The 15,900-nt window shown below is 43.2% G+C and overlaps 1 protein-coding gene across 5 annotated transcripts in view; it reads right to left on the bottom strand.

Moving 5' to 3' along the window:
• The window catches only part of ST3GAL6 (ST3 beta-galactoside alpha-2,3-sialyltransferase 6), a 208,582-nt gene that overhangs the window by 46,684 nt on the left and 145,998 nt on the right, over positions 1-15,900 (bottom strand). For all 5 annotated transcript variants that reach the window (XM_069761009.1, XM_069761007.1, XM_069761010.1 and 2 more), the window contains one exon: positions 7,328-7,428. In XM_069761009.1, the coding sequence (XP_069617110.1) occupies positions 7,328-7,428 (101 nt within the window). The remainder of the gene's footprint in view (positions 1-7,327; positions 7,429-15,900) is intronic.

Here is a 15,900-nt window from a genome sequence, read left to right as displayed (position 1 = left end):
AGGCAAGGTCGTAAGTATGGTATAACTGAGATTATTAAAGGAGTCTGTGGAATTTTTTTCAATTAAAGGACTTTATTCTGGGCATCGGTGTTTTCTTACAATGTGACTATGGGGTTAGTAATGGGGGCGTCTTATTGACTCCTCTCCATTACTAAACTCAGGGGCTTGATGTCACTGGACAATACAAAGGTGACATCAACCCCCCTAACTATCACCCCACTTACCACTGCTACAGGGCAAGTGGGAAGAGCCGGGCAAAGCACCAGTATTGGCTCATCTAATATATGATCCTTTTCTGGGCAGCTCCCATCAGTCGCTCCTGCTCTCACGGTTATTAGCAGCAGGTGTTGGATGATGGGATCAGTAGTCCCATCAGCTGACACCAGTGACCGGAAGTAAACTTCATACCTCTGATCACAGCGGAGCGCTTCCGCTGTCTTTTGACAGTGTGAGAACCGCAGCTCTCTGACCGGCGGGGATGATGTCACCGCCGATCAGAAGCGGTGTTTGCCGAGCTATCATGCATATGACAGCATATCAAACACTGTATTGTCGGGCCCCCCATTAAAATGAATGGGGGTTCAGATCCACTCTGCTGAATGACAGGCTGCATAGACGCTTCATGCAGCCTGCCATCTAGAAGAAGTAGCAGAGCTGAGTGTTAGGTCACATCCGGCTGTCCTTGACTTTTCTGCAGCAAATATGCTGCAAAAAAAGTCAACCTGCGAATTTGCAGCATTTACAGTGGGGCAAAAAAGTATTTAGTCAGTCAGCAATAGTGCAAGTTCCACCACTTAAAAAGATGAGAGGCGTCTGTAATTTACATCATAGGTAGACCTCAACTATGGGAGACAAACGGAGAAAAAAAAATCCAGAAAATCACATTGTCTGTTTTTTTATCATTTTATTTGCATATTATGGTAGAAAATAAGTATTTGGTCAGAAACAAACAATCAAGATTTCTGGCTCTCACAGACCTGTAACTTGTTCTTTAAGAGTCTCCTCTTTCCTCCACTCATTACCTGTAGTAATGGCACCTGTTTAAACTTGTTATCAGTATAAAAAGACACCTGTGCACACCCTCAAACAGTCTGACTCCAAACTCCACTATGGTCAAGACCAAAGAGCTGTCAAAGGACACCAGAAACAAAATTGTAGCCCTGCACCAGGCTGGGAAGACTGAATCTGCAATAGCCAACCAGCTTGGAGTGAAGAAATCAACAGTGGGAGCAATAATTAGAAAATGGAAGACATACAAGACCACTGATAATCTCCCTCGATCTGGGGCTCCACGCAAAATCCCACCCCGTGGGGTCAGAATGATCACAAGAACAGAACAGTGAGCAAAAATCCCAGAACCATGCGGGGGGACCTAGTGAATGAACAAGGCCTACCATAAGTAACACACTACGCCACCATGGACTCAGATCCTGCAGTGCCAGACGTGTCCCACTGCTTAAGCCAGTACATGTCCGGGCCCATCTGAAGTTTGCTAGAGAGCATTTGGATGATCCAGAGGAGTTTTGGGAGAATGTCCTATGGTCTGATGAAACCAAACTGGAACTGTTTGGTAGAAACACAACTTGTAATGTTTGGAGGAAAAAGAATACTGAGTTGCATCCATCAAACACCATACCTACTGTAAAGCATGGTGGTGGAAACATCATGCTTTGGGGCTGTTTCTCTGCAAAGGGGCCAGGACGACTGATCCGGGTACATGAAAGAATGAATGGGGCCATGTATCGTGAGATTTTGAGTGCAAACCTCCTTCCATCAGCAAGGGCATTGAAGATGAAACGTGGCTGGGTCTTTCAACATGACAATGATCCAAAGCACACCGCCAGGGCAATGAAGGAGTGGCTTCGTAAGAAGCATTTCAAGATCCTGGAGTGGCCTAGCCAGTCTCCAGATCTCAACCCTATAGAAAACCTTTGGAGGGAGTTGAAAGTCCGTATTGCCAAGCGAAAAGCCAAAAACATCACTGCTCTAGAGGAGATCTGCATGGAGGAATGGGCCAACATACCAACAACAGTGTGTGGCAACCTTGTGAAGACTTACAGAAAACGTTTGACCTCTGTCATTGCCAACAAAGGATATATTACAAAGTATTGAGATGAAATTTTGTTTCTGACCAAATACTTATTTTCCACCATAATATGCAAATAAAATGTTAAAAAAACAGACAATGTGATTTTCTGGATTTTTTTTCTCAGTTTGTCTCCCATAGTTGAGGTCTACCTATGATGTAAATTACAGACGCCTCATCTTTTTTAGGGTACCGTCACACAGTGGCATTTTGATCTCTACGACGGCACGATTTGTGACGTTCCAGCGATATATCCGTGACGTTCCAGCGATCTCGCTGTGTCTGACACGCTCCTGCGATCAGGGACCCCGCTGAGAATCGTACGTCGTAGCAGAACTTTCTTTCGTTGTCTAGTGTCCCGCTGTGGCGGTATGATCGCATGGTGTAACAAAGGTGTGCACGATATTGTATACGATGTGCGCATAGTAACCAACGGCTTCTACATCGCACATACGTCATGAAATTATCGCTCCAGCGTCGTACATTGCAAAGTGTGACAGCAGTCTACGACGCTGGAGCGATATTGTTACGATGCTGGAGCGTCACGAATCGTGCCGTCGTAGCGATCAAAATGCCACTGTGTGACGGTACCCTAAGTGGTGGAACTTGCACTATTGCTGACTGACTAAATACTTTATTGCCCCACTGTATTCACCATCCATTTAAGTCAATGGGTGAAAAATGCTGAAAAAAAAACGCTAAAAGAAGTGACATGCTCTATGTAAAAAAAAAAAAAAAAACACTGCAAAGCACAAAATCCTGATCACAAAAAAAAACAATGTGTGTGCATGAGATTTCTGAAATCTCATAGGCTTTGCTGGTACTGTAAAAAGCAGCTGAAAATTAGCATAAAAAACACAGCAAAAACACCCTGTGTGAACATACCCTAAGGCCGCTATTTGGCCGAAAATTGCCATAACATCAGGACCACACAATTATGATCTCAGGGTGCCGATGGGGATACAGAGGAAGCCCTCACACTCGGTTAACCATTTATATGAAGTAGTCACTATTGACGGCAGCATCTAAGGGGTTACTCAGATATGGACGGTGCAATCGCTGATTCTGTCTAATACAGCAAGTTGTCAGCTATAGTGTACAGCCGACAGCTGCTGGATTGTCACCTGTATGAGGAGGCCATTCTCATATGTCTCAGGTCAATAAAAACACGTATTGGTGGTCATTAAGGGGTTAAAGGATTGGAGATCATTTTAGCTGAACAGCCTATCACTGTCTGCACTTCTTTATAAATGTTTTACCCTCTCCGATCATATTTTTATGTTCTTATGAACAATGTCTCGAATGACCCATATTTCTCAGGCTTTCAAGGAGAAATGCATGTACAACAAGTCCTGGCTTCACCCTTAGGCTGGGTTCACATTGCGTTAGTGGGTGTCCGCTGATGGAATGCGTTACATGGAGCAATTAACGCTATGTAACGGATCCGTTAGCGCACCCACTGACCGCAATGTAACTAACGCATTGCTAACGTATGTCATTTTTGGCATGCGTTAGCGATGTCCGGTTATTTTCTGACGGACCTCGAACGCTGCTTGCAGCGTTCTTGGGTCCGTTTCTCGCTAGCGCAGATCGGGCATCTGCGCTAGCGGGATCGCTAAACGCGATCCCTTTTTAGACATTGCGTTAGTGCATTCCGTTAGCGTATGCGCTAAACGGATTGCACTAACGCAATGTGAACCTAGCCTAAGATCAGGGCCTCCTGATTCACACCGGTTTCTTCACACAATGACTGACCTCACTAATTGAACTCCGTACTGCACAAAAATGTTTTTGATAGAACACACACATGAATCGCAAACATGTAAATTAGGACAGGACATCTCCTTCTTTAAAAAAAAATAAAAGACGTTCTGCAGCAGCTGTACCCTAGTAATAGCAGAGAGGGCACGATAATACAGGGTGCATTGCAGCTGTAAATTCATTGCCGAGTGTTACGTGTTGTCGGAATCTGCGGTGTGAAGCAGCTAATCTGCACAGATTAGTATCTAAGCAAATAATCTCATACTACTGATCAGCGAAGTATGTTAATCGGCATCACAGTGAGAAATTCCTGGTATCGTGTATTTCACAACAAAATTGAGAAATTTCTTGAGAAACACATCTACAATATAGTGCCAAAACTTTCAGGATGAAATGACAGCAGATGCAGCCGAGCGCAGATTGTGCCGTTCCTGTGCGGTGAATGCAATGATTGTGGAGAATGCGCGGATTACCTGGAGGGAAAGCTACACTTGTGTCTGGAGGGAATCTGTCACCAGGCTTACACTGATCTGACGGTGAGGACGGACACGGATTACAGCACTGTCACGCTATCGTTTTCTTGAAATCAAAATTGAAAAAATGAAAAAGTTGCAGGACGAGCTCAGGTTCTTATATTCATGACCGCGCTCACCGGATAGCTTGTAAAAGTGTTTAAAAGAAAAAACAACGCAATTTTCACACTTGCCAATTACGTATCTACTTCCCATTCTCCACATGGATATCAGCAGCAATATACCAACTCGTACCCTAGTTATTTGTATAAAAACATTACCTGGGAATGCTCTGACCTGGGCATTGGTCATTGTGGCGGGCATGCTCGAATAATAGGTTTGAGTCCCCGAGGCTGTTTGACAGCATGCATGGATGGTCTAACAGACAGGGACTGCCCTGTGCCCGCCATAATGGTTCTCCGATGAAGACCCGTCTGTGGCTGGTGTTTATAGAAGACCGCTAGTTTTATTGCATTATGCAATACTGTGGTACTGCAGTATACAGCAGAGGCAATCAAATAATTGCAGGTTCAATATAAAGTAAAGAAAAAAATACTCAAAAATATAAATTAAAACCACCACCTTCTTGTTATAGCTGAATTAAAGTCCAATCTATCAAAATATTTAATTATGGTAATTAACCCATGTGATAAACACTGTAGTAAGAAAAAACAAAAAACATCAGTTGTCGAATTTCTGTAAAAAAAAAAAAAAAGTGGTCAAATTTACCTAAATATTTTAATATTTTTTACTAAGTAAATGAGTACTGTAAAATCAACACCCAACAATAATTGCAGACTTGCAGATATTTTTTTTCCATTGTCACTGTATTGGATTTTTTATCTCCAGTTTTCCAGTACATTAAATGGTAAAATGAATAATGCCGGTGAAAACTACATCTCGTACTGCAAAAATCAAGCCCTTATCGGACTTTGTAGAAGGAAAAATACAACAGTTATGGCTTTTGGAAAAAGAAGAGGAAAAAAAAATTAAATCGCAAAAAAATGGGAAGGTGTTGGGAAGCGGCGCACCGCTGCTGCTATCAGCGTTTCTGTCACTACTTTATTCTGTCAGGTAGGACAATATAATCTAAATAATATATATACAAATATCTGAAGGGCTGTCACAGTGCAGAGAGATCAACATTATTCTTATTTGCACATGGAAACACGAGAAGCAATGGCATGAAACTGAAAAGGAGAAGATAGGGATTAGAGATTAGAAAAAACTTTTTGATCAATGAGTGGAATAGGCTGCCACGAGAGGTGGTGAGTTCTCCTTCAATGGAAGTCTTGAAATAGAGGCTGGACAGATCTATCTGCGATGGTTTAGTGAATCCTGCGTTGAGCAGGGGGTCGGACACGATGATCCTGGAGGTCTCTTCCAACTCTTAACATTCCAGGATTCTGAGTCTAAACCTGGTGACCGTTTCCCTGGAGACTGCAGATGTAGCAGTTGTCTTACACATTTATGAAAATCATTAAATACGCTCTCTGTTCGGGCTAGTACACACGACCGATCTTCTCAGACGAGTGTTATCCATCGCCATCATGGACAGCACCAGGATCTATGATATTCTGTGCACATGTCTGATTTCACATGTCTCAAGAATCATAGACATGTCCAATTCTGATAAGAGTGCAGGATCAAAAATGGGTAATTAAGTCGTTAGCGCCGTGAAAAAAAACTTGACCGCACTCGGATGATAATAGATTTTCACAAACAGTCAGAATGGAGAATGGCTTTTCTTTTTTTGTTCTTTCTTTCTGAGGAAAACTGATGTCACTGTGATTAAAGTCTGATCAGAGTAAGTGGCCCGGTTTTCTCAGATGTTGATAAGACGGTTGTGTGGCCCTACCCTTAGGGTGCTGACGGCCATCTCTCCTGACTGCTCCATAACATACACACTTAGTGGCCAAGAGAACATGTGCTTTCAATGTAAGCCTGTGGCGTCCTCATTAGGGTTGAGCGACTTACTTTTTTAGGGTCGAGTCGGGTTTCGCGAAACCCGACTATCTTAAAAAGTCGAGTCGAGTGAAATCTGCCGATTATGGCGAAAAGTCGGGGATCGACCGAAACACGAAACCCAATGCAAAGTCAATGGAAATCTATCTTTTTCTCTCTCTCTCTACAGAAAAGCTGGTGTTACACATTGCAAATCGCTACAGTGCACAAGCGACAAGATGGCGATAGGCGTCCACGCCCCTAAGACCTATGTCATCACTCTGCCCACGCTCCTTCATTAGCTGAAAAAATGGCGCCAAACGCGTCATACGAAACGCGACTTTGGCGCGAAGCTCGCCGACCGCATGGCCGATCCCACAGTAGGATCGGGTCGGGTTTCATGAAACCCGACTTTGCCAAAAGTCGGCGACTTTTGAATTTGTCCGATCCGTTTCGCTCAAGCCTAGTCCTCATATCTCCACTGGCTTACACCTCTGGCAGAGGATTGTCTCCTTTGGGAAATAACTGGGTGTTATAATTTAACATATATATCCGATTATTCTGTCAACTGTAGGGGGACAGCGGTGAGACCCCTGTTAACAATAGATGACTGTGAGTTTGGCCCGATGTGTATGGAGGCTTTTAGTAAATGAGAAATCACATAACATATTGCTTCTGGTAAAATCTCACACAGCCGACCTCCCGTAGTAATTACAGTCACAGAAAGCCAACCATTTCACGTGTGAACATAACCACACGTGGGCTCCTGATCGCACGTGGATGTGAGGTCCATCTCTGAGCCGACCTTCTCCTAGGAATCCCAGTCAGGACAAACATGCCAATATAACAGGTGGTGGGAAGATTGGCCCACTGGGCTCTAAACTTACAGCTCCATAAATAACAATATCAGAAAAAGCCAACTTAATAAAGAAACAAGGGCAAATAAGGTAAGTCACATTATTATGTTCCAATGTGTTTTAGACGGTAGTGGAAAAACCAATAATACTGAGAAATGAAAACTTACCTCCTTTCCGGGTTCCATACGGGAGATCTACTTTGTTGCTGCCATAAATTGCGGACTGTTTCCTGTAGTTTTCGCATAGAAAAGGCTCAACCTCAGACATGCTGTGAACGAAAGAATATGTTAGTAAAGGTGGACAGCTCTGCAGGCACCAAGAACACATGTACAGCACCGTGTTCCCTCGCTCTTGATAAATATAGCTCCATTTCCTTGCTAATAACATGATACTTCCAGCTGTTTGCAGAAGACACCAGGTCTGTATTCCAGCTCTCAGCACACCAGACAATCACAGTATTGTCAAGAGATCCTTCCACAACCAGGGATTGTTCATACCAGAGTCCCCTTAAAAGGGGTTGTCTCCTTTCAGAAAATCTTTGACCCCAGTCGCAGTTATAAATTATATGTAAATATCATTTACTCAATGTCCCCGGATCCAGCGCCGAGTCTCTAGTTTCAGGAAACAACATATGTACAAAGAACTACCAAATGGAGTCGTTTTGACTCCTGACTTGTTTTCGTTTATTTTTAGAGTTTCTTGCTCCTGCTATTGTTGTAACTTTCATTTATAGAATGTATATAGAATGTATAGAATGCAAAATAGCAAGAATATCATCAGACTTCAGCGCAGTTCTTCTAGCCATATGAGCAATTAGCAAAACTGCAGGCCATATTCTACAGAAATTATGTAGTCCACTCGAGAGTTCACTGACGGATGTCATGTGTATGTCAAGCATATTTCCAAAAATGCTAAGTATTCTAAGTCAAAGCCAACATTTATTCTTAGCATACAAGTACGGTAAATGAAAACTAAAAGAAATAATAACACTCAGTGACAAAGACTTGCATAACATAGTAGGGAGTCAAAATGACTCCCTTTGGTAATTAAAGGTAAATTTTAAAAGTACTTTTTTTTTCCCCAAAATTATTTATTGTCACAAATCTTTTTTCGCATCCCAAATGAGTAAAAGTCACCGAGTCTCAAGACGGAATTCGGAAAAATGTAGTTCTAGGCTTAAACAGTCTGACCTCAGATGGTATTTGCTGGGACGCCTACTTATCTTAAGTGGTGCACTTTTAGCCATTACGGGTGAAATAATTGCATCTCATAAAGTGCATTAAGAAAGTAAAGAAAACAGAATAAAAGTCAAACAATAAATTACCGTATATGTATCCCAAATAATGCTATAAAAACCCAACCTGTTCCCCAAAAATAAGCCTTCATTGAGGTTACACAAAGGAGACTAAAGTCTATAGCGGTAAGGCCAAAGTTTTTTTTATATAAAATGTTTTTATTCAGGAAAAAACTACTGGAATATCAACTGCATCAATGGTTAACTTAAGAGACCCTGCAAAGCCAGTCACAATAGTTTAGGGGTCATCAGTCTGTCCACTAGGCCAGGTGACACAGTCCTGTGTAGAGAGGAGAGACGAGGACGTAAGAAGAGAAGCTCCAAGCCTGCACCTTCTCCTCCTCCTGACCCGCGGACTGCCTAGCAGGGCTGTGGAGTCGGTAAGCCAAACCTCCGACTCCACAATTTCCATGACACCCACTCCACCAAAATGGGCTCCGACTCCACAGCCCTTGACAAGGCTGTGGAGTCTTTAAGCTAAACCTCCGACTCCTGACTCCTTAATTTCCATGACACTGACTCAGACTTCACCAAAATGGGTTCCGACTCAGTCTCCACATTTCTGCTGCTCAATCCCATGCACTTGCTGATCACGTAGCCCAACAATCTCATCACGGCTGCCATCCCCATGCTCGCGTATCGTGCCTGCTCTGGTGTGCCTCCAGCCAGTCATCTGTTAGTTGGTTATGTGTCATGTTCGGCTATCCCGCCTCAGAGCCATCTACTCAGTATGATCAATCAAATTAATATACACAACATGAATATATAACGCCATAAATCACCATTCCAATGTATACACATAGCTACAACTATTACCATAGCAATACCTATCAGAAAACAGTAAATGATTGTGAATTTCCTACGAGCAGAAGATTACAGTATAAGTGTCTAATGGACCAATCCCTTTTTTACTTGTATTTTAAAGTCCAAGAATTCCACTTTTTTTCCTCAGTTTGTCCACTATTAAAATGAGACAAACTCAGAAAATATGAGATTTACAAAAATTTTTGGTGATAATGCTCTGGAAAGCTTGAACGTTAAAATCCATGTAAAAAGAAGAGCAGTTAATAACGGAAGTGTAAAAAAAAAAAACAACTTCTACAAACACTATGCTCCTTAATAGTGCTCATCCACGACACACGAAATCCGGGTTACCTTTTAGCCAATTCTTCCGATTAAGGAAAATAAATAATGCATAACACTGCGGGGCTGGGATTCACAAGCTGGGTGGCCGCACAGGCGCAGCCTGCGAGACTGCATATGAGGTCAGACTGGCAGCGCTCACTGCGCCTGCCCCAGGCAGAACAAAACAGCGCAGGCGCCGGATTTGATTGGAAAACAGCGCTGAGGGGGCGGCGCCCGGCGCAGAAGAAGCCTTGAGTGACGGCAGTGTGGCGTGTGCAGCAGGGGGGTTAAGACCTGCCTCCGGGACTAAAGACAAGTATTTTTGCAAAATTATAAAACGCTTTATTTCTGCTTTGACTGCACCAATAACTAAAAGAGCCACCTTGTCAGAATGCAGCATTACTGCTGCACAAGGTGGCTCTTTTAGTTTCTAACGGCTGGAGGGGGTGACAGAGGCCCTTTAAGAAATCATTTACTGTAAAAACATCATAATGACAAAATATTTCGCAACACAGTGTTACCACACAAAACCGGTAGAAAACTGTAACGGCCCGCACAGCTTACAAGAACAATCACACGAGGGAACAGGATACTTAGAAAAGCAGAGCCAAATAGGACACCTCACTGTGGGAAATGTCAGATAGGAAGGAGACCTGACAGAGCCCAGGTTACAACACACTACATTGTGAGGACATCACAAAAGGTGCACATACGAGTTGAGCAATAACTGGAGCCCGAACGCGCTTTATTGTCAGGCAATGAATAAATAAGGCTTGGCAACAAACCATCCTGCGTTTCATAGCACTGGGCTATAATAGAAGCTATTGTTATGGTTTCAAAACTAGAGTTTAAAGCTACTTTGTAACTTGCATCAGAATTTTCTTTTGTCAGGTTGATCAAAAATGGGAGAGTTTTTCCTGACTTGAGGGCTATGTTTCCACCGTCAGGAATCCCTGCGCTTTGGACGCAGCGAATACCCCGCTCCGCCCAAAGCGCCGCCCCCTGTTGTACGCGCAGTGATTCCGGATGTGTTCATTGAACACATGCGGAACCATCGCATCGTACTCAAGACTGTGTTATTGATCTTGTGGAGACGGAGCGTCTCCACAAGATAAATAGACATGCTGCGGTCTGGAAAGACGCACCACATGTCCGGATACGCAGGGCAACAGGATGCGGCCGTGCATGCGTAGTGGAGATGGGATTTCATAAAATCCCCTCCACTATGCTGTAACATCTGGACGCTGCGTACATCTGGACGCTGCGTACATCAAGCAGCAAATACTGAATGAATCCGGACAGGTGGAAACAAGTTACAACATACTTGCACCCCATAACAGAAGTCCTCACAATCATTAGAATAGCGTTCTGAAGAACAGGGGCTGTCCTAACCAAACTACAACGATGTTCCATGCTGACCCAACCTGAACAATTGCCTATTTCCAAAATGATAGTGTACCACACTGGCACAGCGCAGATTAACATAAGCACTAGAGATTTGGGATGCATTTTCTTCTTTACATTTTCGGCCTTAGGCCACGTTCACACATTCAGTATTTGGTCAGGATTTTACATCAGTATTTGTAAGCCAAAATAAGGGACAATCATAGAAGTATAATGGAAACACGTCACCACTTCTGTATTTATCACCCACTCCAGGTTTTTGGTAACAAATACTGATGTAAGATACTGACCAAATACTGAACGAGGCCTAACCCCATTCATGCCATTGCCACTATTGACCATGGCATCTATGTATGCACATTGCTTCTCCTAGTCCTGTGGCAATTCATCAGTCCAGCTTATGAAGCATCAAGCATTACTAATCAAAGGAAACAATACGTTTCCGATCCAGTGGTTTCATTGAAATATGTAGCATATGTATATAAAAAATAATTTTCTGCACGACAGTCCTAGATACTGAGAATCATACAATAGATACCTATGCCACGATGAATGCACTTGGGCATGAAAATCATCAAGATCTGGTGCTGTCAGCTGCCCCTGTAACTGCTGACCAAGGACGTCTCCGATGTGCTGGATGGGAGACGCTGCAGGCCATGTTAGCACATTTAGGCCATGTTAGCACATTTAGGCCACACAGGCTGCTCACAGCAGCATGAACAATATTTGGCCTGATGTTTTACTGTATAAAAACAGCCCCATGGGACACTTATGTTCCCTGGTGAATGCCTCTTCATGACGTTGCTCACCTGTTCTTCAGGACAACATCCGGCTATCATTGCACCCAAGGCAAAAGCAGGACACATCGCTGACGAGGTTAGACCCACATTCCGGCTTACATTGCGATCTGGCTCTGCACCATGATAGTCTTTCAGAGAGGTGGTGTGAGATCAATGGTACAACCATAACTGGATGTCTGACTCATAAATCAGTGTTGTGCAAATGCCTTTGATGGTGTGTGTAGACATTGTCGCCTTAGGCTTAGTAGGTGACGTCTAATTTCACTTGCAATGCAGCATGGATTACTACGCTCTATCAAGGCGCAGCCTTCAAGAGGATATATCACACTGGTCGGTCCTACTCCCAGGATTATGATGTGAGGGTCCAGAATGTAAACCAACTGGAGCCTTCTAGTCTTTATTCCAGATACACCAACAGCTCGGTGCTACATTACTTTGATTGTGAAAGAAATATTACAATCATTTTTCCAAAGTGTCTCAGAAGCCATTTTTGTCCTTCTCCCTGGATCATAGTGTGAGGTGGCATAATGTAAACCAGCTGAACCCCTCTAGTCTTTATTCCAGGTACACTAACAGTTAGGTGTTACATTGCTTTGATCGTGAAATACCGGATTACTTACCGGTAATGCTCTTTTATAGAGCCCACGACAGCACCCACTAGAGAGAGGGGATCCGCCCCTAGGAACAGGAAACCTACAGAGAGATAAAAGGGGCGGCCCCCCCTCGCTCCTCAGTTGTTTTACAGAGAATAGGAGGAACCGCCGCCAGGTTTTAGTCAACAGGTTCAGGTATATACATATATATACATATTTACAACCTCATGCTACATCTTTCTAATATTTACACCTCACCAAAAAAGCACCATGTGCAACTATATACAGAAAAGGGAGGGATGTGAACGGGTGCTGTCGTGGGCTCTATAAAAGAGCATTACCGGTAAGTAATCCGGTATTTTCTATTCGCCACGACAGCACCCACTAGAGAGAATTACAGAGACTATAGACTGGGTGGGTTTACTGAGTCAAGGACCGATACACCGAAGGTCAGGTCAGAAGCAGAGGATAGATCTAATCTATAATGCTTATAGAAGGTGTTAGGTGAAGACCAAGTTGCAGCCTTACATATAAGGTCTATTGGTACATTTGCCCTTTCTGCCCAGGAAGTCGACAAGGCTCTTGTAGAGTGCGCTCCTACATGCATTGGAGGATCTTTTCCTCCCACTTTATACGCCAAGATTATGGCTTCTCTGATCCAGCGAGATAATGTGTTCTTTGTCACTCTGGCACCCTTGGTTTTACCCTGGAAAGACACAAAGAGAGCCCTACTCTTCCTCCAGTCCCTAGTTCTCTCTAAATAGGCTAAGACAGTCCTTTTTACATCTAGGGTGTGAAGTCTATCTTCTTCTGGAGTTGAGTGGTTCTCATAAAAGGTAGGTAGGAAGATCTCTTGGGATCTATGAAAGGTAGAGGCCACCTTAGGGAGATAACACGGATCTGTTTTTAAAAGTATCCTATCTGATGTTACCACCAAAAAGGGAGGATCTATAGATAATGCATGAAGATCACTAACTCTTCTAGCAGAAACTAATGCCACTAATAATACCGTTTTTAAAGAAATATTCTTTAGTGAGGCTGCATGGAGAGGCTCAAAAGGTGGTTGTGTCAATGCATTTAGGACTATCGATAGATCCCACTGAGGAACCCGAGGTATGCTAATTGGTTTTGATCTCTCACAGGCAGATATAAACCGAGATATCCATCTATTACCTGCAACATCATAATTAAACAGAGCTCCTAAGGCTGACACCTGAACCTTCAGAGTGCTTACGGAAAGACCTAATTCCAGACCTTTTTGTAGAAATTCCAATATTGGAAATATAGGAATTTCAGCTGAAAGTTGTGTAGTATGAAATTGAAGAAATTTTCTCCAAATTCTAACATAAATCCTGGTAGTTGAAGGTTTTCTGCTTTTCATCAGAGTATCTATTAACCCACTAGAAAACCCCCTGAGATTTAGTAACCGCCTTTCAAACTCCATGCAGTTAAATTCATGCCCTTTGCCTGAGGATGAAGGAACGGACCCTGAGAGAGCAAGTCCTTGGACTGAGGCAGAATCCACGGGTCCGACACTGACATCGCCCTCAGCCATGAGAACCATGGCCTTTTGGGCCAGAACGGGGCTATTAATAGAATTTTTGCTCTTTCTTCCCTTATTTTTCTTATTACCAAAGGCAGTAGATTCCATGGAGGAAAAGCATATGACAGGTCGAAAGTCCATGGTACTTGGAGGGCATCGAGTATGTCCGGCTCGTCCTCCCTGTTTAGAGAGGCAAACACCCTGACCTGTCGGTTGGCTCTTGTGGCAAACAAGTCTATTTGAGGAACACCCCATCGAGCTGTTATCATCTTGAAAATTTTTCTGTTTAGCATCCATTCTCCTTGATGAAGGGTGTGACGGCTCAGAAAATCTGCACGAAAATTGTCTGTGCCCCTGATGTGCACTGCTGACAGTGATAGCAGATGACCTTCTGCTAATTCCATGATGTCTGATGCCAGCCCCCTGAGTCTGTCCGACCGCGTACCTCCTTGATGGTTCAAGTAAGCTACCGCCGTGGTGTTGTCGGAGAACACTCTTGTGTGAGAGCCGCTGAGCTGAGGAAGAAAGTGAAGTAGGGAATAATATATCGCCCTCAACTCTTTGACATTCGAAGAACTATCCAGTTCCGAACTAGACCAAAGATCCTGAACCCACTGATCCTGAAAATGTGCCCCCCAGCCTTTAGGCCCAGCATCTGTGGTCACTATACTAGAGGGGGAAATTACCCAAAGAACCCCTTTTGAAAGGTTTTTCTGATTTAACCACCACTTAAGAGAGTGTAATACTTCCGTTGTTAGATAAACTGTCCTATCCAGACAGCCTCTATTCTTGATGTCTTCCTCCAATATAAATTTTTGTAGAAGCCTAGTATGAGCCTGTGCCCACTGGACCGCAGGAATACACGATGTCAGAGAACCTAGTAATGACATGCTCTGTCTGAGTGACATACTACGATTTTTTATTGCTAAGGATACCTTATCAACTATGGAGATTTTCTTATGCTCGGGCAGCTTACAAATCTGGTCAGCTGAATCTAGAAGGAGTCCAAGGAATTTGTGACACTTTACAGGCTGAAGTCTAGATTTTTCCCAATTAACCAGCCAACCCAGGGATTGCAAGGAAAACACTACTTCCCGTAACCTCTGCTCACACTGTAGGGGGTCTTTACCTACAATCAATAGGTCATCTAGATATGGAATGACTAAAGTATCCTTTACTCTTAAGAAAGACATTACTTCCAATAGCAATTTTGTAAAAACCCTTGGGGCCATAGATAATCCGAAGGGCATCGCCTTATATTGTAGATGACGAATTTGTCCCTCTATACAAACTGCTACCCGAAGAAACTGCTGGTATAAATGATGTATAGGAATATGATAGTAAGCATCCTTAAGATCCAATACTACCATGTAGCAGTTTGGAAATAGATTTTTTATAGCTGAACGAATGGATTCCATCTTGAATGTTTTAGGTCTTATAAAGGAATTCAGCTTTCTTAAATTAATTATGGTTCTGAAAGAGCCATCCGGCTTACTAATCAGAAACAAGGGAGAATAAAATCCTCTCCCCATCTGGGAAGATGGGACATCCACTAGGACTTGTTTGCGTAGGAGGGTTTTAACCTCTGTTTCAAGTGCCTCTTGCTGAGGCCTGGATCTTAAGGTGGTAAGGAGGAAGGAATCCGGAGGAGTTCTAATAAAGTCTAATGTGAGCCCTGAAGATATTAATTTAATAGCCCATGGATTAATTGTTATCTCTTCCCATTGTTGCCTAAACTGTTTTAGCCTTCCACCCACTGGAGAAATATCACTGATGGAATTTGTCGGCTGGCTTGAATGGACGTTTATTAAACAAGTTTCCTTTTTGTTTAAAATCCTTATTGTTCCATCTGTCTCTGAAGCCTCCCCTCTTTCCGAATGGTGGCTTCCTGAACGCCCTTCTGTAAGACGGAATAAAGGGATTAGGAAATCCTTTTTTCCTTTCACCTGCCTTAGTGAGTATATCATCAAGGACTGTTCCA

This window comes from Ranitomeya imitator, chromosome 3 (genome assembly GCF_032444005.1).
Source record: "Ranitomeya imitator isolate aRanImi1 chromosome 3, aRanImi1.pri, whole genome shotgun sequence".
Taxonomy (NCBI): Eukaryota; Metazoa; Chordata; class Amphibia; order Anura; family Dendrobatidae; genus Ranitomeya; species Ranitomeya imitator.
Note: the sequence above shows the minus strand (reverse complement) of the source record. Positions and strands in the feature narration are given on the sequence as shown.